The sequence below is a fragment of the Pseudorasbora parva genome, chromosome 22, assembly GCF_024679245.1.
Source record: "Pseudorasbora parva isolate DD20220531a chromosome 22, ASM2467924v1, whole genome shotgun sequence".
In the NCBI taxonomy this organism is placed as follows: Eukaryota; Metazoa; Chordata; class Actinopteri; order Cypriniformes; family Gobionidae; genus Pseudorasbora; species Pseudorasbora parva.
In genome coordinates, this window is record NC_090193.1 from 22,667,447 (window position 1) to 22,689,950 (window position 22,504).

Below are 22,504 nucleotides of genomic sequence, written 5' to 3' on the forward strand. Positions count from 1 at the left end.
ACTGCCATTATACAGTCCATTACTGCCATTATAATGCTTGGAAGAGCCAGGACATGTTTAACATAACTCCGATTGTATTCGTCTGAAAGAAGAATGTCATATACACCTAGGATGACTGACTTGAGGGTGAGTAACTCATGGGCTAATTTAATTTTTTTGGGTGAACTTACCCTTTAATTATGATGGTCAGAGCCCCTCTAAACCTCCTTTAATTATTCGCTTCATGATTTCAGCTGCAAGTTGTTCTCATCTCAAGTAGATATGTTGAATGTGCATACATATAGTGTAAAATGTGCCTGGTTAACTGTCGCGTGCGGTAGTGTGTCTCAGTGTGTTTCTTTAAGTAGTACGCTGCGGTAGGAGGAGTTGTAGCGGTTGTGACGCCGCCAGCAGAGCCGTCCGTGGTGCTGAGCTGAACAGCGCCTGTCCACCTGCAGTAGGGCGCGAGACCGACCGGGACAATATTCTCTGCGCATCGTTCAGCGGAAGCCTGCTAACGACAGCACATCTCACAGGAATTATCTCCACGTTTGTGAATAACAAACATCTGCCTCCTCTGCTGATGGCAAAAATGAAAACCGGCAGCGCGATTCTTGTGGCATGTGCCTTAGTTGTGGGCACATCTTTGGTAAGTCCAAATGTTGTATTTGCAAACATTCTGGAAGTAACAGTAATTAAAATTAGACTCTCGTATGCAGAACATGTTGAATAGTACACTTGTATTTGCGCATGCTATGTGCGTACTTAGTAAAATAATATAGTGGTGCATCGAACGTTCACTTTGTCTGTTTGAAAATCAAAAATTGCTTTCGTTGCACTTCTGCAACAGTCGATTCTTTTCTTATTTTTTCTTTTAAATAAAATTCAGACAAAGAAATCAGTTTGTGTTGAACACTGGTCGTCTCTCAGTAAGCTGCAGTGGCTTGCAGCTGCACTTTTAACACACATTGCAGAGGATGCGGCGATGCCTGTGGTGTGTCTGGTAATAGTGCTGCTCTGTCGTTACTAGAGGAGTATGTGAATATGCAAATTAATTGTATTAATATTAATATTCATGCTGTGGAGTATTCATTATCCCGTTCTTAATAGGGACATCGGGAATGATTTAACTTGTAGCATACTAGGGAACTAGTTGCTTTGGTCTGTGATGTATACGTTTAGGATTTATGAAACACTCATTCAAGAACTAGAAACGCACACACACACGCACACACACACACACACACACACACACACACACACACACACACACACACACACACACCAGCAAATGAAATCTAGGAGGTGCTGGGGTGTTGAGTAAATATAAGTTCTGGAAATATTACTGTTGGATGTATGGCAGATATTGACATTCTCTTTGATGACTCATTCGGAATAAAATCTGTATCCAGCTGGGGGTGAAATGTAGCTATAAAGCTGCATTCACATGGTGGGCAGAGGCAGCGCTGCTTTAGAAAGTAACCATCTCACAGCCCTCTGACTAATGTGATCTGTAGGGATGCTTTGACAGACTGTTCCTCCATGGATATATGAAAGAGCTTAGTGCGTCGGCTCTTTGTTGTCTTGATTTTTCAGGTTCATAGTTGTCTGGGCTCCAGAATAGAAAAATATAGGCAGAGCGAGAGAGAGAGACCCCTAAAGGCAACCTCTCATTCAGTTTAGACACAGCAAGGCCTGAGCTTGAACCCTGGATCATTTCAAAAAAGCCTACCATACTGAGACAGGGATAACCTGAATATGACCCACCATCTAATTATGCTAAATCTCCATGGTGAGCACTATCCATTGATGCATACACACACTTTCACACACACACTAGGTCACTGTCCTAAAATAGATGCCACTGTAATGGGCACAATTTCTCTACTGATTCGCATGGCAGAACTCCAGCGCAACCTTCTTTCCTATGCACTCACTGTCTTGAAACGCATCCTCGTTTTGTCCCTCGGTTTATTTTAATCATCAAACAGGCTCATTTAGCTCTTGTTAATTTTTTAGAGAAGCTCTTGATGTTTTCACTTGAATACATTTTTTTTAAAACTATGATCAGGCATAAGAATGCAGGCCTCTGAATGCGAATTAAATCACAGATTTGCTGCTTTTCATTTAGAATTAGTTAATTTGCATATTTGCATAGAAGTATTGAATATTCAAACACTCAGCTGGATTACAGCAGTGATTCACAACCAAGGGTACATGCACTCCGGAGGGTATTTAAGCAGGTTACAGGGGGTACTTGGAAAGATTTAGCTTTGTTAGAGCTACAAAATAGAACAAAAATATATATATTTAAATTAAATAATTTGAATAATTTTAAAATAACTAATTTTGCTGATTAATCTTATATTTTTTTAAAGAATCCTTTAAGGAATTATATAAAACTATTGCCATAAATGTGCATAACAGAACAGGTTTCTTGGAACATAATTATTTATACTGTTATTTTACTTAAGATTATTTAGATTCTACTGATTCTAATGATATTGACTGCCTATAGTCGTCATATCATTGACATAAATGTGATTTACTAGTAATATTAATAAAGCTAAATTACATCGTCAAAAGGTACAATTCTGGTTTGCTTGAGCCTTAACCCAAAATATGGTTTCAAGCTATTGTCTATTGAACATTCTTAAAAGTAAGCGGTTGCATCCCTGCTCTGTGAGTTTGCCTCCTGAAGGTATTTATATCGGTTTCGATAACCTTGAATAAGAACCACAACCCTGTGGTCACAAATCAATTTGCCTAACCACTTCCCCTCTCCTGTGTCTTCATAACCAATAATGTCTGTCTTTCTCAGGGGAGTCACGGAAACGCTCAGACCATCGCTCCATGCAGACCAGGTTTCTCCCAGAGCTTCTACACCGTATTTGTCCCCAGGGGTGTGCTGCAAGGCCTGAACACTCATAAAGGTAAGAGCTTGCAGTGCATTGCATGATTCGGCACAGGTTTGTGTGTGTGTGTGTGTTAATCTCAGTGGAGCTTTAGCAACAGGTTTGTGGGTGAATGTAAATGCTTGTGCATTCCTCATTCTCTGTGTGTAGGCTAAATGTAAAATGTTAAATATGATTTTAGCTTGATTATTGCATATTTATGGAGAGTGTACAATGACTTCCAAATGATCAGGAAGTGGATGTTGTTGAATATTCTTCGCTCCTCTCACTTATGCAGTAATTTAGACTAGTTGTGCTGTATGATTCCTCAAAAGGTGTTAACAGTGATTCAAAACCAGTTTCAGCCGGCTTCAAAATAAGCACAGTGTGGAATAACAAGCACAAAAAAATGGTTTAGAAAGGAGGAGCGGAGATGCAGATATGCCAGCGTGCTGAATGTTGATAGCACACGCAGGACCAGTAATGCAATTAGAACACGTTTAAAACACACTATGCTTCTCAAATGCAATTTTCAAGGTCTGAGAAACGTCAGGTGATGCATTTAAAGAAACATATCTATGCTGTGCCAGAAACGACGCTTGCATCTAGGTGGGTGTCATAAACGGATACACGCTCCTAATCGGCGAGAGCTACAGTTGGCACACGTCTGCTTTAATAAAATGCACAAAGCCGGTGTCTCCTACTGATCACAATCAATATGCATATTATTCAGCTTTAGTTTGACTACCAGACAAACCTTGGATGGATGATTAAAGGCATAAAGAAATAAAAAAATGGAAATAAACCCATAATCTGAATGTAATGGATAGTTCAGTAGCCCGGTTGGCTACTGAAGCCTCATTTAAATCTTCTGTTCGGCTCACGCTGGGTGTTTTTTTTTTTCTGCTTTGAGCTTTAAGCTTTTGCTCCCCCCCTCCACCATTCCCCCTCTGTCCTGCATGTAATACAGTTCCTCTATTCTTTCCCACTTCTTTTCAGCAAGATTTCAGCCGTCCTTTTATTCTGTTGCTTTTCATTGCCATTGTGCGTGCATGTGTGTGTGTGCTATGCGAGGATATGCTTTATCTGTGGATTTTGTTTTGCTGTTATGGTAGGAGAAAAGATGTCGGGGGGAAAATTGGACTTGCAGAAACAAATCATACAAGAAAATGGCACATTGATTCGATCAATTACCTGTTTTTTTTTTTTTACCACCGCATTCAAACCTTGATTGAGTATAACAGTTATCAGAGTAATCAATGGATTTATTCACACAATCGTGGTCGTGTAGAGAGAGACTTATTTGTTGTTCTCAATCTGACTGCAACTTTTGCGCTGTAATTGCAGAAATTGCGTGACTGGTTTGGAAGTGCGTACTTTTATTATTTATTTATTTTAATCGTTCTTCTAAGGCCTGTTTGTTTTGATTCCAGCCTGTGGAGGTGTTGAGGGAACATTGTCAGTCATTGACATGTCAGATGCGCTTGTTACACAGCAAGTCGGTTGAGTGTCGGCGTGCGTGTCCAAGTGCTCGAGTGTGAGTCAATCATTTTGTTTACTCGTGGATTTAGTTATGAGCGTTTTGCTGGGATCGAATCTCGAGCCTGTGCCCACAATATCCAGCCACCTTTCCTTCAATATCCTATAGTGCACTCTTCATTTTAAAAACACGCTTACCCCAGCACAACTCGGCACTTGGGTGTATATCGTCAGGCTGCTGTATGAGCCCTTACAGAGAGTGATTAATGTACAGTCACCGGCCTGGAGGAAGGGTGATGTGTTCAGAGGAACCGTAGTAATCGGGGAGTGGGGTCGCCTCACAGGGACGTTAATGATAACAGCCTTGTGTAACCCAGAACCGTCAAAGGGGAAAGTAATGGGTGAGCCGGTGCGCTCGGTTGGGCCAGCGAGCGTCAAGTCGAGAAAATCCAGCGTCAATTTAGCAGTGATTGTAAACATTTGCCTGACACCTCGAGAATGCTAATGCCAAGATGGGAATTCTCAGGAGCGCGGTGCGGTCTGAGACTTGAACTCGGCGGAGGAATCGAGAGTAGAGAGTTCCGCTTGAGTTGCCTCCATAACTGTTTAATATGGCTGCGGTGCACTGAGGTGAGAGTGAGCGATTCATCTCAGTTCTCTAGGTACTGCTTAGCATTGGTCTCTAAAGCCTGGCCATCCAAACAGAATCAGATATGACTGCTCTTTCATGGCCAGAGGAGTCAGGGTGTCTGCCAGCTGTCTGCTGGTCTCGCAGCTGCTTGCGATGCAATTTGCTGATTCCGCTTAATTACACCAGTAGCTTGTTGTGTTTATTTTCTATTCATTTACGAAGGTGTTTAATTATAGCAAAGTTTGGATATTATGACAACAGCAGTGCATTTATTCCTATTATCCTCCATTCCTTATGATCACTTTCATTGTACTTCTAAGGATAACGAGCCTATTACAGACACGGCCCTCGAATGAAGTTGACCGGAGTGGTTGTAATTCAACCATCCAACATTTCTAATATCTTTTACACAGTAAAAACAGACAGCGTGAGTCCCTTCAGGCGCTCTGCCTCACTAGATGTGATTCATCTTCACTCAGCATGTGAAAAGATTCATCATTTATGCTGACAAAATATAAATGCCAGGGTTGTCACATATTCAGCTGGCCTCGGGAGCATATGAAAGTCACCCGCATGGCCACAGTAAATAGGTATGGTAAGCATTTGTGTTTTACATGATTGGATTCCAGATCCTTGATGGTACGTTTCAAACCGCGTGCAACATTGAGTGATGATGCGATCATTAAGCGTGGCTCGTTATTGCGGTAGGCAGTCTAGCTCAGGAGAAAATGATATTTTATGAGGTTTTATTATGTTACGTCATGTCTTCTGGCGTTTATGCAAACATTTATAGACGTATAAACTCTTGCATAAACGCCCCGTCTTGCTGTGTTGGCTTGTACTGTGTGGTCCAGTGTTTGAGAACGCACTCAAAAAACTACATTTGAAAGAACAAAGGAGCTTTATAGATCATATATGTGACATTTCTGCAAACTTGTCAAAATGATTTTGTAAAGGTCACAGGTCATGAACCTATGGAGTACGTGCTGTTGCCCTGGTAACACTTTACAATAAGATTCCAATTAGTTAACATGAATTGACAATGAAAAACAACAATGAACAGTTGTATTTTTTTAATTATTGTTAACAAAGATTTATAAATACTGTAACAAATGTGTTGCTCACTGTAAGTTAATGTTAGTCAATGCATTTATGCAAAAAAAGCAATCAAATATTAAGGAGTGCGTGTGCGTGTGTGTGTGTGTGTGTGTGTGTGTGTGTGTGTGTGTGTGTGTGTGTGTGTGTGTGTGTGTGTGTGTGTGTGTGTGTGTGTGTGTGTGTGTGTGTGTGTGTGTGTGTGTGTGTGTGTGTGTGTGTGTGTGTGTGTGTGTGTGTGTGTGTGTGTGTAAAATTACAGTGAATATGATGAAATAAATACATTAAATAATATGAATTCACACATAGCATATAGAGTATATAATCAAAATACCGTAAAAATAATATTGTGAAATATTATTATAATTTGAGATAACTTTTATATTTTAATACATTTTAAAATAAAATAAAATTCCTGATGGCAAAGCTGAATTTTCAGCATCATTAGTCCAGTCTTCAGTGCCACAAGATCCTTCAGAAATAATCTGCTGAGTTCTCATGAAACATTTCTTATTAATTTCAATGTTGAAAACAGTTGTTGTGATACTTAATATTTTTGTAGAAACCATACTTTTTAGATTAGTAGAAAGTTCAAACATCATTGAATACAATCTAGTATATTTTATAACACTATGAATATATGTACTGTCATCATGTGATTCATTTAATGCATCCTTGCTGAATAAAAGTATTCATTGTCTTAAAAAAATGTCCTGAACCCAAACTTTTGAACAGTATAGAATACATATGATCAGATGCATATATTTACCTGAGGAAAATTCATAAATAATAATAAAAAAAAACATTGTTATGAGAGTAAATTGTCCATGAAGACTAACAAAGCATTTGAGCCTGGGCCTTTTTCAGAGCAGAACCCCACCTGGGAGAGATAAGCCATGAAAACGGATATTCCACTGATTGCACATTGTAGTGTAAACCATCATCTTGGTCTAAGAGCAGGATCAGGCACTTTGAAGCCAAAGACAGAGAGATGGAGATGGTGGGAGGACAGGTAGACTCTCGCACACAAAAGAGCAATCTGATTTGAGTTGCACTTACCCTTAAATGGTGGTCTGAAAGGATGCTGTCAGAATGTGTTCAAGAGAACATGAGCGATGAACTTCAGTGCATAACCCTTTAATATCCGACACAGTGCTGGAGGGAAATGGAAGTCAGTCGCCTTTGCCGTTGGTTCAGAGGCGGCCATTAATCATCTTAATTACTAGTGCTTATGCATTGTCAGAGTCATTTGACTTCTCTGGCAGATTTGTGGCATTTGCAGTGCAACAAAATATAGTGCCTGCTTGGATTTCCACGATATTCTACACGTATACCACATTTTATCATCAATGAAATATAGTAAGTCCCTACTTCAGTTGTCCTTTCGCTTTAAAAGAGAAATATGCCTCTCCCACAAGGACATCCATTAAATCCAAACACACAGACATCTTAAGGCAGCTTTACAATAAAACCAGAACTAGGACTCCACCTGTGAGATGGAGATGCTCTGCGCATGGACTCCCGGGCTCTCTCTCTGCTTTCCAGTCGCGTCTTAAAGTTTACCTCATTATCTAGCAAACACATTGCTCTCCATACTTACGCCGTGCTGTGGAACCTCTCATGGATACAGACATTCACAGAAGCTCATTAGGATGGTACTGCTTGAGCCCTGTGTGGAGCTTTGCAGTCACAAACAGAACAGGGTTAAGAGTTTATTATAAAACAGAGAGTTTGGACTGAATTCGGATTGGATGTGCAGGATTCAAAGTCAGCGTGAACAGCAGACGGTAGTAATAATAATAATAATATATAATGTATTATTATTGTTGTTATAGTTGTTGATGAAAAAAATTATAATAAATGATCTGGCTTAATGTGATTATTAATAATTATTACTACTATTGCATGATGACATGATTTGCATTTATCACATTAATATGTTGTAGCAATTTTTATATTTATTATACTATGCATTCATTTTCTTAACACATTTTATTCAGATTTGTTTTCCATCTCATGGCCTTGTATTGGAAAATAGCAGCTTACAAAATCTACAGCTTTTGGTTTTGAAATAAACAACTTAGCACAGTGAGCAATTGAAGCAATGTTGTTTTTGTCTGTTCTTTATTGCTCAGGGATGTTTAACACTTGACATGGCATAAGAAAACATGTTGTACGATGAAAATTGCTATTCCTACACCAATATATGGTGCTATTCAGCAGAAGCCAGCAAGGTCTGCTTCTCAGCTCAAGTGGACCAAGACAAGAGTGTACCATACACACAGACTTGGTTTGTTTCATGCCTGATTTACTTTTCCATTGCATTTCCATCTAGATTTTTTTTCCACACCGTGCATAGTGAGTATGGTATATCAATCCATATTAAAGGAAAATCTTGACTTGCATAGATATTTTCCTTCCCATGTCTCTCTCGCTTATGTTCTGTCTCTGCCACTCACCTAGCAGTTCTTAATTAAGTTTTCATATGAAACCATGGTTCAATGTCTATTTGAATATAAATCAGATTGGATTTTCATCTTAAAAGCAGACTTTTCATTGCTGGCTGTGTGTATGATAAAAGTCAGCAAGGCATCTCTCATTGGCATTGACCGTCGTCACTTCTATTATATTCTGATGGAGGTCTGGGTGGTATGACAATATACTATATCATAACAATGGTATAAAATTTAGATTATTAGAGATTTTGCTTTATCGTGGGATGTAAATATACATCACTATTGACACTTTAGAGTGATTGTATGAATTAAAAAATAAAGAGACGGATGTGCTTGATGTTAAAAGGAGTTATAAGCACAGTATATCCTGAAAAGGAACTCGGCGCAGTGCTTGTGCTGACAAAAATGCGCTCACAAAAGCTGCCTCTCTCAGGAGGCGATCGTGAATATGGGACGTGTTGTGAAACACAAGAAGTAGTGAAAATGTACTCAATGCACGCTCACAGAAAGTCGCGTCTCTCAACATGCAATCGCCAATTCAACGCTCTTTTACAACTTATTACATTTGAATAGGCGAATACACATGAAACTGTCAAAATGGCCACTGTGTGGAGCATTCATGTAAACACAGAAGGTTATGTCTCAATTGAAAGTTTACAGTTTGGTGCAAACCAGATATGTATCAGTATAATGGATCCATGCGTTTGGTCTTAAAGTGACAGTAGACTACCTGCCTACCTGCTTGCTTGTGTCATTAATGTGAATCAAACAAAAGAAAAAAGCAACACTGCTCTTGAATGAATAACTTTTTTCTTTAGCTTTAATAAGAATAAATTAATATTTAATTTAGATTTAGATTGCATTTCTGTACTAATTCTAACTACATCTTAAAGGTGCAATGTATTATTTATGAGAATCTATTGAAAGAAATGCAATATAATATATAAACAGTTGTTTTCAGTTGTGTAAAAAGACCTTACATACTGAACTGTTGTTTTTATTACCTTAGAATGAGCCATTTCTATCTGCTTACACCACCATGTATCTACAGTAGCCCTAAACGGATAAACTGTTCTACACCCTTAAAAATAAAGGTGCCAGCAAGGACCAAAAATGGGTTTTCACAGTGATGCCATACAAGAACCATTTATGGTTCCCCAAAAAACTGTTTTATGAAAGGTTCTTTAAAGAACCATTTTTTCTAAACATTTGTATTCTAAAGAACTTTTTTGCACTACAAAGAACCTTTTGTGCAATAGAAAAGTTCTTTGGATATTAAAGGTTCTTTGTGGAACCATATAGCCTAGAAATCTAGACGCACCCTAGCGTCAGGAAATCTAATCTGCCGTGAGTATCGTCTAGCAACTCTCAATTCATTTCTGAGCTTTAAAAACCAAACTCTGGTCAGGCCAATCACACTGTGTATAGAGTCGGTGGGCGGGGCTTAGCAGGATGACGGCAGAGTTGCGCTTGTGTGCTACTTTAAACACAGAAACTGCCGAACGGTGGTCTTTCGAATCAGCTTTGGCTGTGACTCTGGAAGACTTGGAGTTAAGCTTTTCTCTGAGAAAAGAACAAAGAACGGCACTGAAGTCATTCTTAAAAAGGGAAGATGTGTTCAGAGTTTTGCCGACCGAATATGGCAAAAGTTTAATCTATCAACTAGCTCTGCTTCATGTTGCTCTGGTTTGTTGAAGTGCTATCCAATTGTGTGCAGAGGGAGTTTGAAAGACAACCGTTTATCCCAATTCACAGTTTATGCAATTCACAACATGACCGTTAGATACCGCAAAAATTTACACAGTGCACGTTTAAATACACATATCGTTCCTGAAAAACGTAATTTGTTTAATTCATATTTGTGTTGTATTGTATTTGTCCTATTGTTTGTAATTTGCTTTTTCCATTCTTTTTTATAACATAAATTAGATAAAATAACACTAAATAATATTGTGAAATAAGAATTTAGTCATGTCGCCCACCCCTCTTCTGATCTAACATATTCATGTGCTTAAGGTCATTAACCTTAGATCGAGGTGACAGAAGTGGGCTTTGATTCTGTGGAAAGGCCTTGAGCACACTGCTTTTGAAAGAAAACATTGATGTCAATTCATTTTTTATTATTACCAATACTGAAGTGAACGCTTTTTTTTTTTTTTTTTTTTTGAAATTTCAGTTCATTATATATCAGGGTGAAAAATATGACATGTATGCAAGGACACGTCAAAAGCAAAACTTTTATCTACAGTAAAAACACATCTACGTGATCAGACATGTTTATTACCGGCTAGAATGAAATATAAGGAAATAGAAAGAAATAGTTTTATGAACAAATGATTCAGACTCAGATTCATTGACCACATTTGACTAAAAATAATGGACATTAAATTGGACATTGTTACTGTACTGTACTTTTCTCTTGAAAATGCCAGGACAGCTAGGGCAGATGTCAAGTCAAATGGATTATTTTGTATGGTTTATGGTTTTATTCTTCATTTTTGAAGCTCGAAAGCTTCGTGTTTACCCTTCGCTGCAAGTTTGACTGACAGGCGATCTGACCAATCACATCGCAGAATCTGACTGTTTTGTCCGACAAAGCATGATCGGTTCATGAGCAGCTTTAACTGAGGCACTACAGTTCTTTTCCTTTCAATAAACATTTAAACATTTGATCACAAAAAAAAAACTGAGGCGCTACAGTGATGTGTGTGTGTGTGTGTGTGTGTGTGTGTGTGTGTGTGTGTTTGTGTGTGTGTGTGTGTGTGTGTGTGTGTGTGTGTGTGTGTGTGTGTGTGTGTGTGTGTGTGTGTGTGTGTGTGTGTGTGTGTGTGTGTGTGTGTCCTTGTTTATATTACATTGTTGGGACCAAATGCCCCCAGAAGGATAGTAAAACCTGAGATCACCTACATTGTGCGGACCAGCCAGCGTTTTTTGAATGCAGTTTTTTAAAAATGCAGAATGTTTCCTGTGATGGGTTTAGGGGCAGGGGCAGTGTAGGGTGATAGAATGTAAAGTTTGTTTACGTCTATTACCATTACGTCTATGGAGAGTCCCCACAAAGATAATGAACCGTGTGTGTGTGTGTGTGTGCGTGTGTGTGTGTGTGACCATGGACCACAAAACCAGTCATAAGGGTCAATTTTTTGAAATTGAGATTTAAACATAATACGGAAGCTGAATAAATAAGCATTCTATTGATGTATGGTTTGTTAGGATAAGGCTGAGATACGAGATACTACATCTGTAATATTGATAAAATCGCCTTTAAAGTTGTCAAGATTAAGTCCGTAACAAGGCATATTACTAGTAATAATATATTTTGTATATAATTACAGTAGGAAATGTACAAAATATATATGTGGGACTGGCATAAAAGAAAAATGGATAACATGCAATGTATGTAATCTTTTTTTCTTCTTTTTTTGGAGTGTACTGTCCTTTTAAGAGCGCCTATACCATATAGTGTATGTATAATATACAAAATACATGTTTATACACATGTATGTTAAACTAAACAATCTCGCTCACTTTTTTTTCTATATACATATGCATTTGTGTTCTCAGCGGGACATTATGAGTTTCATGACTGTGACCTGCCGGTGTCTTTAATTCCTCATCGTGCCCTTAGGTTCTGTTTTAATTACTTCTTCCTTTGACATGGTGGGTTTATTTTAAGGAGCAAATACTAAAACGCCACCGGGAAAGCGAACATGATTCAGCCCATGGAGTCTTAAGGTTTGGCACCAATATAAACCGAGCTGAAGAAGAAAATAGGAAAGAGGTGAGGTGTAGCACTTTTACTCGGTGTTGGAGATTGGCGAAGGGCTGGGGGGGATGAAGAAGGGAGCATGCGAACAAGGGGTGAGGAATGCTAATTGTATTCATAAGATGCAGCCTTAGTTTATCCTTATCTATGTGCTTCTCTCTCTCGCTTTCTGTCTTCTTTTTGAGGCTTGCCGACAGCTTCACTTTAAGTCCTTAGGCTGTCTTAAAGAGATTCTGTTGAGAGGGCTGTGGTCAGGGACTGTCGGACATGCATTTAGTCTGTTTACTTATATAAATGCAGGACTCCTGAGTGGAGATAAATACAAACGGACAAACAGAAAAGGTGTTGCTGTGGATATTTGGCTTACGTTTGATGAATTTGAATGCACACACAAGCACGGGCACGCAGACCCTTCTCAAGCATGACAGTTTGTCATTCTGTTGTGTCTTTGGGGTTGCGTTTGGTGTTTACAGCGCTCTGACTTGATTGACAAGGGCCACAGGAAGTGGAAGCATCCCTCCATTCAGTGAGTGATTATCTTAAATGGAGAAATTAAAGGATTACAAACTGGCCCAGTAATCCAGCTGTCAATCTCTTGACTCATTAAGGAGTAGGAGGAGAGAGGGACAGAGAGAGAGACGAGTGGAAACTTGGGTGTTAGGAAGAGAGGATTGGTCTTTTGGTTTCTCGCTCGGCTCCGTTTTTATGATCTTTATTGAAACCTTGTGTCATTGTAAATGATATTATCATGCACATATGCTTATTTGAAAGCGATAGTTCATCCAGATATGAAAATACTGTCATAATTTACTCAACCTCATGTCATTTATTTTTAAATGTCTTGGCTGCTCTTTTCCATATTATAAACAATTCGTTCAAGGCCTAAAGTGACTAAAAAAGCACAATAAAATAAAATAAAATAAATTATATTAAAAATGTTAATAAAATGTAGTATTATTTAAATATTATTATACTCTTTGTTAATATGTAGTTTTTTTGTATTTTACATTTTTAAATACATTTTAGTTGTAGTAGTAATTTTGTATATATATATATATATATATATATATATATATATATATATATATCACTTCATGATAGTTCTGTTTAATTTGAGAAAACAGTCGGTCATATCATGAATGGACACACAGACACTCAGAGGTCTTCACGGCAACCCGTCAAAATAAAAATTTGGTGTAACGTCAAGAAATTGACAGAATATATTAGGCTACTGTTGTAGATTTAGATCTATGTAATACTAATATGGTTCTATTAATAATAAAAATTATGCCTAGATGTTTTTTTTACTCTTTTTATAAACACTGTTTAATTTTAAACAGCATACAGCCTTTAAATGTTTATGTATTATTTACTTATTGATTATCATCATAAATAATAAATTCATTGAATTGGATAATATTTTTGAAAAATAGTTAAATAAAATACAAATAAAACACTTTTCTGTTGTACCGAAAATGGTACAGAGTACTGTCAAATTTTAATGCTATTGGTACAGACTACTGGAATTTTGGTACTGTAACATCACTTGCAGAAAGGAATACTTCTGATCCCAAACGTGAACGTTTTATTAAAACTTTTTTCACTAGAAAAAAAAGTCATATGGGTTCGTAAAGGCATGAGGTGAACTGTTCCTTTAAGTTTGATTTGAGGCAACTTTTTGAAAAGTTCTGTAAAATTATGAAATATGCTCTACAGGCTGGTGAAATGGCATATTAATAAATCAGACTATAAATAAGGGAATGGTAATAATAGAAATATAGTGGACTTCATAATATAAATCCCAAGCATTTGGCTATTGATTCATTTCAAGCCATTGTATACACGGCCCGTTTTTTCCCTGTCTGAGGAACATACTGAACTATCCATATCTGCGTCTGTCTTTTCATTGATTTCTTTTGTTATTAAGTCATTTATATTGTCCATAACGGGGAGGCATCTCTTGTATATTATGAATATCAGCTCGAACTTGTAGACGTTTCTAGAATCCTGGAGGTGCTTTGGGGACTGGAGTAAAGCAAGGAAAAATCAATACATATTTCCACTGTGCTGCCAGTTCAACATGGTCACTCACTTATAGCATTGATCGCCTCTTCAGAAGATTCTTTTGGAGATGTATTTATACGTTCATACATGCATTCGTACAAACACAAACTTACTCGAAAAGTAAAAATGCTGAAGGACAAGAAGCCAGGTGAGATTGCGGAAGCCGAAAAAAGAAGAAATCAAGGATTCAAGGTCTGTGTCTTCTTAAATTCCCAAAGCTTGCTGGAGTTCCCTGGATGTCGGCCAGGAATGCAAATATGATTATCAAAAAATATCTTCTGCCTAAATTGTCCTCTCCAGACTTTGTATAAATTTTCCACTGGCCTGCAACAAGCTCTTCGTGTGCACTGAACTGTTGTGGTCTGTAAATAAAAAGACGTATGTTGGCACAGGCTTCAGCACTTTTGCGCTGATAAAGAGCTTGGCCATTGGTGGGTAAAAATTATGTTTGCAAAAGGACTATTCAAATTTCATCCCTGGCTACCAGTGGCTTAATTTTGAATTTTGCAAGTATACAATATTCATTATCACCAAATGCAGCAGTTTCATATGAAAAAAGTAAACCACCAACAGACCCTAGGCTGATATTCGGTTTATTTATTTATTCAAATCATGAATGCTGTTTACAACAGATAATTTGCAGGTGAGGTATGAGACCTGAATGTGAATGAAATGCCCATAATGTCCAACGGCCATTGTGTTAGATGTGAAAATACTAAATAGCACAAATAAATCCCTTTCCGCTTCACTCACTGAGTCATTGCTGCACTTGTGCTTCTAGGGTCTCGGTTTTAAATAACCCTGTAACATTTCGTTTTGGCAGTTACATATAACTGTAAGATGGATTTAATTAAGCACTTCAAGTGAAATAATTATAACTTACATTTAAACAGGTGCTGCCAGTAATTTATCGAATAAGAAGTATACCAAGAAAAACGACAAAAGACTCAGAGTTCTGAATGGCATTAAATAATCAAACGAATCTCTTTGTGAAAGGTAAATGTCTGAGTGTATTTAAGGAAAGTCTGTGAGACTGCATGTATGCTCGACACTGTAAATGGTATTTGTGCTGTAAAAACTAATTATCACCATAGTCATGTACTGCAAGAGTGCTATTATTGTAGCAATGCTGTGAAGTACAGTGTTAGTTCACATTCAGAAATTCCATGAATATTTTATTTGACTTTTTTCCTTTAATGATAATGTAGCAGACACAAAATCATATTTCTAGGCCTTGGCTCTGACTGCTTAAGGAATTTTGAGAGTCGTTTGAGGGTCTACCACATCATTAACATCAATAGTGCCATTAAATAATATACCTGTGGTTTTGGCTGTACCAGTTGGATCCGGCAGACCGCGAGATGGCTTTTGCTTCTGGTGTGGAGCTGTTCGTGTCTGTTCATGTTTATGTGATTTGTGAATACGGTTTAAACTATATTTTGGGTTCAAAACAAGTTAAGCTCAATTAGCATGTGTGGCATAATGTTGATTTCAAAATAAATAAATAAAAATTAAGCAGATTAATACCGTCATTCTGGAAGGATGCATTAAATTGACAGTAAAGACATTTTAATGTTACATAAGTTTTCAGTTTCAAAGAAATATTAATCAAAGAATCTTGAAGAAAAAAAAGAAAAAAAATTTTTCACAACAAACAGCTGTTTTCAATATTGATAATACTAATTAAAACAGAAAATGTGGGTACCAAAATCAGCATTTTAGAATGATTTCTGACAGATTTGCCATCACATGAGTGAATTATATTTTATCATATTAAAATAGATTGTTGTAATATTTCACTATTTCCCTGCTTTTACTGTTGCATTCACACTTGACGTCTTTTTTGACAAGAAAAAGTTGACAAGAGCGTTCTTTTAGTTAAAAAAAGAAGAAGCTGGCAGCATTTGGTTCAAAATAGCAGCCGAGGGCGTCTTTTGTTGCTATAACAACAGCCGCAACAAGAGTGCTGTGTGGTGCAGACAGCGATACAAAATGTCTTGATGAGAAACCCAGCGTAATTTAAAAATATTACTTAATGTGTGATGAAATGTAGTTTTAAGACTCGAGAATATGCTTGTTTAAAGCTCAAATCTGTGGTTCATTTTCAAAGAGAGCGCCTACTTGAATATTTGATCTGGTGTTTTCGGAGCCGTGAGATCCAGTCGATCAGCAGCGCTCAGCGCTCGTTAACCCCACCGAGAGCAGCCTTTCCCCGGCTAGACCTTCTGACGTTTGCCGCTGGCTCTGCTGTATCTGTAGTGGTTAAACATGAGATATAATTCTTCTTGTGTAGATCAAACCGCCGATCTTTGGTCTCATGATTGTATAATTTGTTCCCTGGCAATTTGTTCCCTGGCAAATCGTTTAGGCTGAGGGCAAAGTGAAGTTTCATTTCTTTATATTTTTTAGGCTATTGAACTTTACGTTACTGTTGCAGCCTACAAGCGCTGACTTTGTATGTTTGACTGAATTGTTTGATTTATTTCTTGTATAGCTTCTTATACCTTGTAGTACTCATACTTTTATAATGGCACATATTGATCATACATAAACTGGCATTTATCAAAAAGTGACTGGGTTGTGTTTTATGTCGTATTTAATTTTATTACATTGACAATCATATATGCACATGTGTCTGGACCACATATTAAAGGTGCACTATGTAGGATTTTTGCAGTAAAATATCCAAAAACCACCAGGCCAGTGTTATATATTTTGTTCAGTTGAGTTCTTAGAATATCACAAATGTTTCCAGCTTTTTGTAAATTGTGAGAGAATTGCGATTTTTAACCAAGGAGCCGGGACATCTGAGGGAGTCGCCTGTCAATTGGGTCATATCTGCGTTACCCTCAGTTTCTGGTTTTATTTGGCAGCTTTACTCTTAGCAGTGTGAACAAGTGTCACAGCAGCCGCTGAGCAAACGCACAGAGTAATGTCATAACATAAATTTAAACACACTTAAATATATCTAATATGATAAACAGAACTGTGTTATGTCATACTCATGACCGTAAAAGCAGAAGCAGAAATGACGCCGATGACTGTGTCCCGCCGTAAAAAAAATCACTCCAGCGGCCTTGCTCAGCTCCTTCAACATTCAACATCACTGCACTGCTTCATTAGCCTAGAAATCTAGACGCACCCTAGCGGCAGCAAATTTAATCTCCCCGCAAGTGTCGTCTAGGAACTCTCAATACCCTTCTGAGCTGTATTCCCCTCAATCTGGACGGGCCAATCACATCGTGTATAGAGTCGGCGGGCGGGGCCATAATGACGACGGCCGAGTTGCGTTTGCGTGCTTCTAGTAAACACAGAAACTGGCGAATGGTGGCGGTCTTTCGAATCAGCTTTGACTGAGATTCTGGAAGACTTGGAGACTTCTCTGAGAAAAGAGCAAAGAACGGCACTGAAGTCATTCTTAAGAAGGGAAGATGTGTTCGGAGTTAAGCCGACCGGATACGGCGAATGTTTAATCTATCAACTAGCTCTGCTTCACCTTCGTTGCTCTGGTTGGTGTAGCGCTATCCTATCGCGTGCAGAGGGAGTTTGAAAGACAACCGTTTATCCCGTCCCTCGGATTGAGCCCTGTCAGTGGTGAGTTTCCAGACCAAACATCTTGATGTGGGTCTGGCTTGTCAGGCTTCTGCTTCATACTACAGTAACGTTAAGAATCACATTCATAAACATGATTTCTCTCCTATCCCGATTCTTTTCCACCGGCTGTGAGGTGAAAACCACACAGAGTCCCAAGATTCTGAGCTCAAACTTGCCGTCATCAAACTACACCTTTGTTTTGAATACACGACCTCTAGTGGATGGAAAAAGTTTGTCATAGTGTAACTTTAATGTGTTTAATATTGTTTTAAATGTGAACGAAAAGAGTTTGGATTGTTTTGTGACATTTTTCATTTTATTGTAGACTAAAAATATACTGCAATAACCAACACCTCCACTTTCAGGTCTTGCGACTGGCTTGTCATTGGTCATTTAAAAAAGTGTTCATTACTTTTTTGAAAACACGGTTTACTCCATAATTTACTTAAAAACATAAAAATAAAAATAATTTTTTAAAATTTAAAACAGTTTGACCTAAGTTGAATTAGGGCATTTAAGCTGATTTTATGAATGTGCCTTAGAAAAAAACATGTCTGGTGTGCATCTTGAAACAAAACAATGGCACTGATGTATTTTAACATAGAGTTGTGCAAGTTGGTTTCAGTTAAAACATGCATTTCAGGCATAATCCTTGTCTGTGAAACCGGGTGTAACATTGTTCTCATCATTTTTATGGTACTTTTAAAGGTTTAGGCACTTTTCACACTAAATTCCTGCATGTATATTATTTGGCCACTATTCACTTACACTGTAAGCTCCCATGCCCACCCCCACCCCCAAAATTTATATTTCTAGTTATCGACATTAGGCCACGAGTGTGTTGATCAAGCTTAATTTGTACTAAACACAGAATGTTCATTTTCAGCAGCACACCTGTTTCAAAAAGCCCCTCTGTGAGCAACTTTATAGACATACATACAAACTCAACACAATGCACAAAGACGCACAGATGTTCAGACTCGGATTTTGCACCCGGATCCCTGCAACCCCATGTGAATGTGCCGTTAAACGGTCGCATTCTGTGATGTCATTGTGTTTAGATCTCAGGAGAAATGCCTATCACAGCTGGAGCAGCAGGAATCTTCTAGATTCTCTCCAAACATCAGTACCGGAAAATACCAGGATTTTCCTTGCCACCTCCCACGGAGTAACAAAACTCAAGGTTCACTTTATTTCTTTGAAGCTGCAAAGCTTACAAAATACACAAACACACACATAGTCATTGGACAGAAAAGTGCACACAAGACCCTTGCACACAAACGCACAAAACACATTCAAAGACACACTCTGCGTTACTGAGCTGAGGAGGTGATTTTTGATCTGAAAGTATAATGATATTGGAGGAAGCACTGGAAGGGTTACACAGATCAGAAGGCTACTAGTTACTTCCTGATCCTGAGGCTTCTGGCTTTTTATATTTCGTCTGCTACCTTTTTGGCTTTCCAATCCCATCTCTACCTCCGTATATAAAGAGATATATAGAACCTTTTACTATGACTCTTTCTGCAGGTAGGTGGGGACAAGTGACGTGCTTTTATTAGTGGATTATTGAATTCATTACCGGTTCATTCGAAATACTGATTTATTGAGGAGTGAAACACATGGCTACCCTCTGTCCCAATGTGCACATCTTCCATCCTAAATAGTAAGTGAGATTAGAATAAGTGTACTATTTCTGGTAGATTTTCAAACTGATTTTCAAATCACTCTAACGATTAACGACTGATATTGCCCTCAACCCACTGCGCACTGGGATAAGGTTTCAGTTCAGAACTACAAATCAGAATAAAAGAACTACAAGCATGGCTAATGTGCATTACACCGACAGTAAAGTAGAGATACAGTTGAGAAGACTGCTATATAAAAAAAGGGATTCTACTTTTTTATTAGGTGTTTTGTGTGCAAGTGTCCCCAGTTGGGACACTCTTCCCAACTGGACTATTTGCCTTTTTTCTGGCTAGTTCCCACGGGACTTCAGCGGGAGACTACAGCTAGCCGTCTAAAACAGGTGAATTTAAACAATGACTAAGTGACTAAACGCATCTTGTTGTCATGTAAGGGACCTGTTCTTGTTGGACAGACATTTTAATTGCATTTTATGTCTGTTAGGAGGCACAAAGACGTCTACGTCTATGCCCCCATACCTGCAGTTTTAGCTGAGTGGGGGCTCTGGGCATCAACTGTATTAGCTCTGTGTTGCAAGGACCGATACGGTTCGAGTTTTTTTTTTTTTTTCTATAGACTGTACTCAAAAAAAAGATATAACGATCTAGATAAACTTAATAATTCACCTTTAAGTTCTTCATTAATGTTAATCTGCAAAAGCATAACAGTTAGGTTCAGCCGAACGCAAATTAAATTAATTGATTGTATAATAGACACTTACCTAAAGCTAAAAGAAGTTTTGTGCCTCCAACAAGTGCTTTCTACCTTCTTTTTGATCTGAATGGTATGCAGAAAACACGTGGGCAGGTTTACCAAAGACTGGTTATGCTGCCTAAAATCCAACTGAATGCTTCTTTGAGTGCCTCCACTTGAAAACCCACAGAAAAAAATACTTTTAAACAGGAAATGGTGGACATTTCTATTCAGACAGGATTAGTATTACCTGAGATAATTTTTCCAGATCTTTTTCCAGGAGGTAAAAGTTGGCGTAATCTTTACAGACATTGTCTGTAATGATTACTGAGATGGCATAATTGGACCGGACTAAATTCACCTCTTCAATTAAACCACTGTCGTAAATAGGAAAATTGGGATGCAATATGAGTTGGAGTCATTTTTAGTAATTCATTCATCATTCAAAGACTGATTCATTCAGTAACAAAACAAACACACATGCATGTTCTTTAATGCCTCTGTTAGGATATATTTTCATTGGCAGATGAATTGCAAATTTGCAAATATATCAACTCAGCTTTACTGATCACACTTATTAGGTGTCCATAGTTACTACTTATATAAAAAATAAGTATATATATATATAAATAAATAATGGGTTGATTTGACATCCAGTGTTGGGCTGTAGCATCACTACAAATATATTGAAGCTGTTAGTGTAGCTATTTTTTACATTACCGGGCGGTAGCACTAATATATACTTGATGAAGTAGCGGGAAAGCGTGGACATTTTTAGATGTTTAGAATCAAAAATAATTTGTGAATCTAGCAGTTATTCCGAATAAATAGGTCGAACTGGTAAAAACTGTCTGGTTCATGGTTAAGTCAGAATCATCCAGACAGCTCATTCGGGGATTCATTTGAAGCACATTCTCCCTTTGTAGAAGAGTAATCAGATATTTCAGAAAGCAGTGAACAAAAAGAATGCTGGATGAACGGGATATTTACTTACAGTCAATTGAAACCAAGTGCATTCTGATTTGGTGAAGATGAAGAAGCTCTTTATTAAGTTCTGCACATGCAGACGTAGCTTGTACTGCCAGTACATTTGCCAACTAAAAGAGTATCAAAACACTAACAGTGCAAAATACACAAATTACAGAAAATGCCATGGCTGTACCAAGTTGTCATTTTAAGTGCTTTAGGAAGACAGTAGGCCACATGAATATGGTAATACTTTTATACTATGGATTTGTTGTCATGGCATGAAATTGTACTGTATGCACTAGTATTATTTACAATATTCATTTAGTTATTTTGATTTTATTGAAATAGTTTTAGCTTTGTTTTTGTTTTTAGCCTCTTACTTTTTCTCCTGGTTGAAGGGTTGTCCACACCAAAGGGTTTAAACGCACTACATTTAAACAAAGTTTTATTTAATTCATTACTTTATATTTATATAGCCTATAGTACATTTATAGCCTAGTACATTTACATAGCCTTTATTTAGCTATAGGCCTATATTACTATGTTCACGCAAGTGCAAAAACATTTAAACCAAAAATCTGAATAAAAATAAATAAATAAAAAATAACTTACAATACGACAAAAACAGCCGACTCTCACCTTTTCTTTTGTTTCAAAATCTTTTTACAAGAAATCCTGCAGGTCATAAAGAATTTTGTTTCTTCACCTCCAAGAAAAGGACAAGTTATATCCATTATGTCTCCTTATTTACCTAAATGTGATGTTTTCCTAGCTTTACTCAAGGCAATTAAGCCATGAGTTGACTTTGAAACACCAATAATCAGGAAACAAGATGGGCGGGGTTAGACAATAGACAGAAAAGCACATGGCACAAGGAAATACATGACAGGCCATGTGCTCACACACATGACACATGAAAAACACAAGCACATGGCCAGCGAAGACAAAATAACAAATAATATGCTCACAAAACAAAAAATAGCCAATGAGCACACTCACAGACTACAAGTTCACACAAAACATGACGACATGAAAGCACACGGCCAGTGAAAACACAAACCGTGTGCTACAGAGAACGTGACAACACAAGAGCGCCTGGCCAAAGAAAATTTTAACCAAGTGCTCACAAGACAAGAGCGCACAGTGAGTGAAAGAACACAACCCGTACGCTCACATGAGAACAAGGAGACAAGACATG

General features: G+C 37.8%; 1 protein-coding gene across 1 annotated transcript in view; it reads left to right on the top strand.

Annotated features, from left to right (window-relative positions):
* The first annotated feature begins 372 nt into the window (after window positions 1-372).
* cdh4 (cadherin 4, type 1, R-cadherin (retinal)) overlaps window positions 373-22,504 on the top strand; it is a 317,548-nt gene continuing 295,416 nt past the window's right edge. Inside the window, exons 1-2 of the mRNA XM_067432318.1 lie at window positions 373-628; window positions 2,801-2,912. Of these exons, the coding sequence (XP_067288419.1) occupies window positions 563-628; window positions 2,801-2,912 (178 nt within the window). The 5' untranslated portion in view covers window positions 373-562. The remainder of the gene's footprint in view (window positions 629-2,800; window positions 2,913-22,504) is intronic.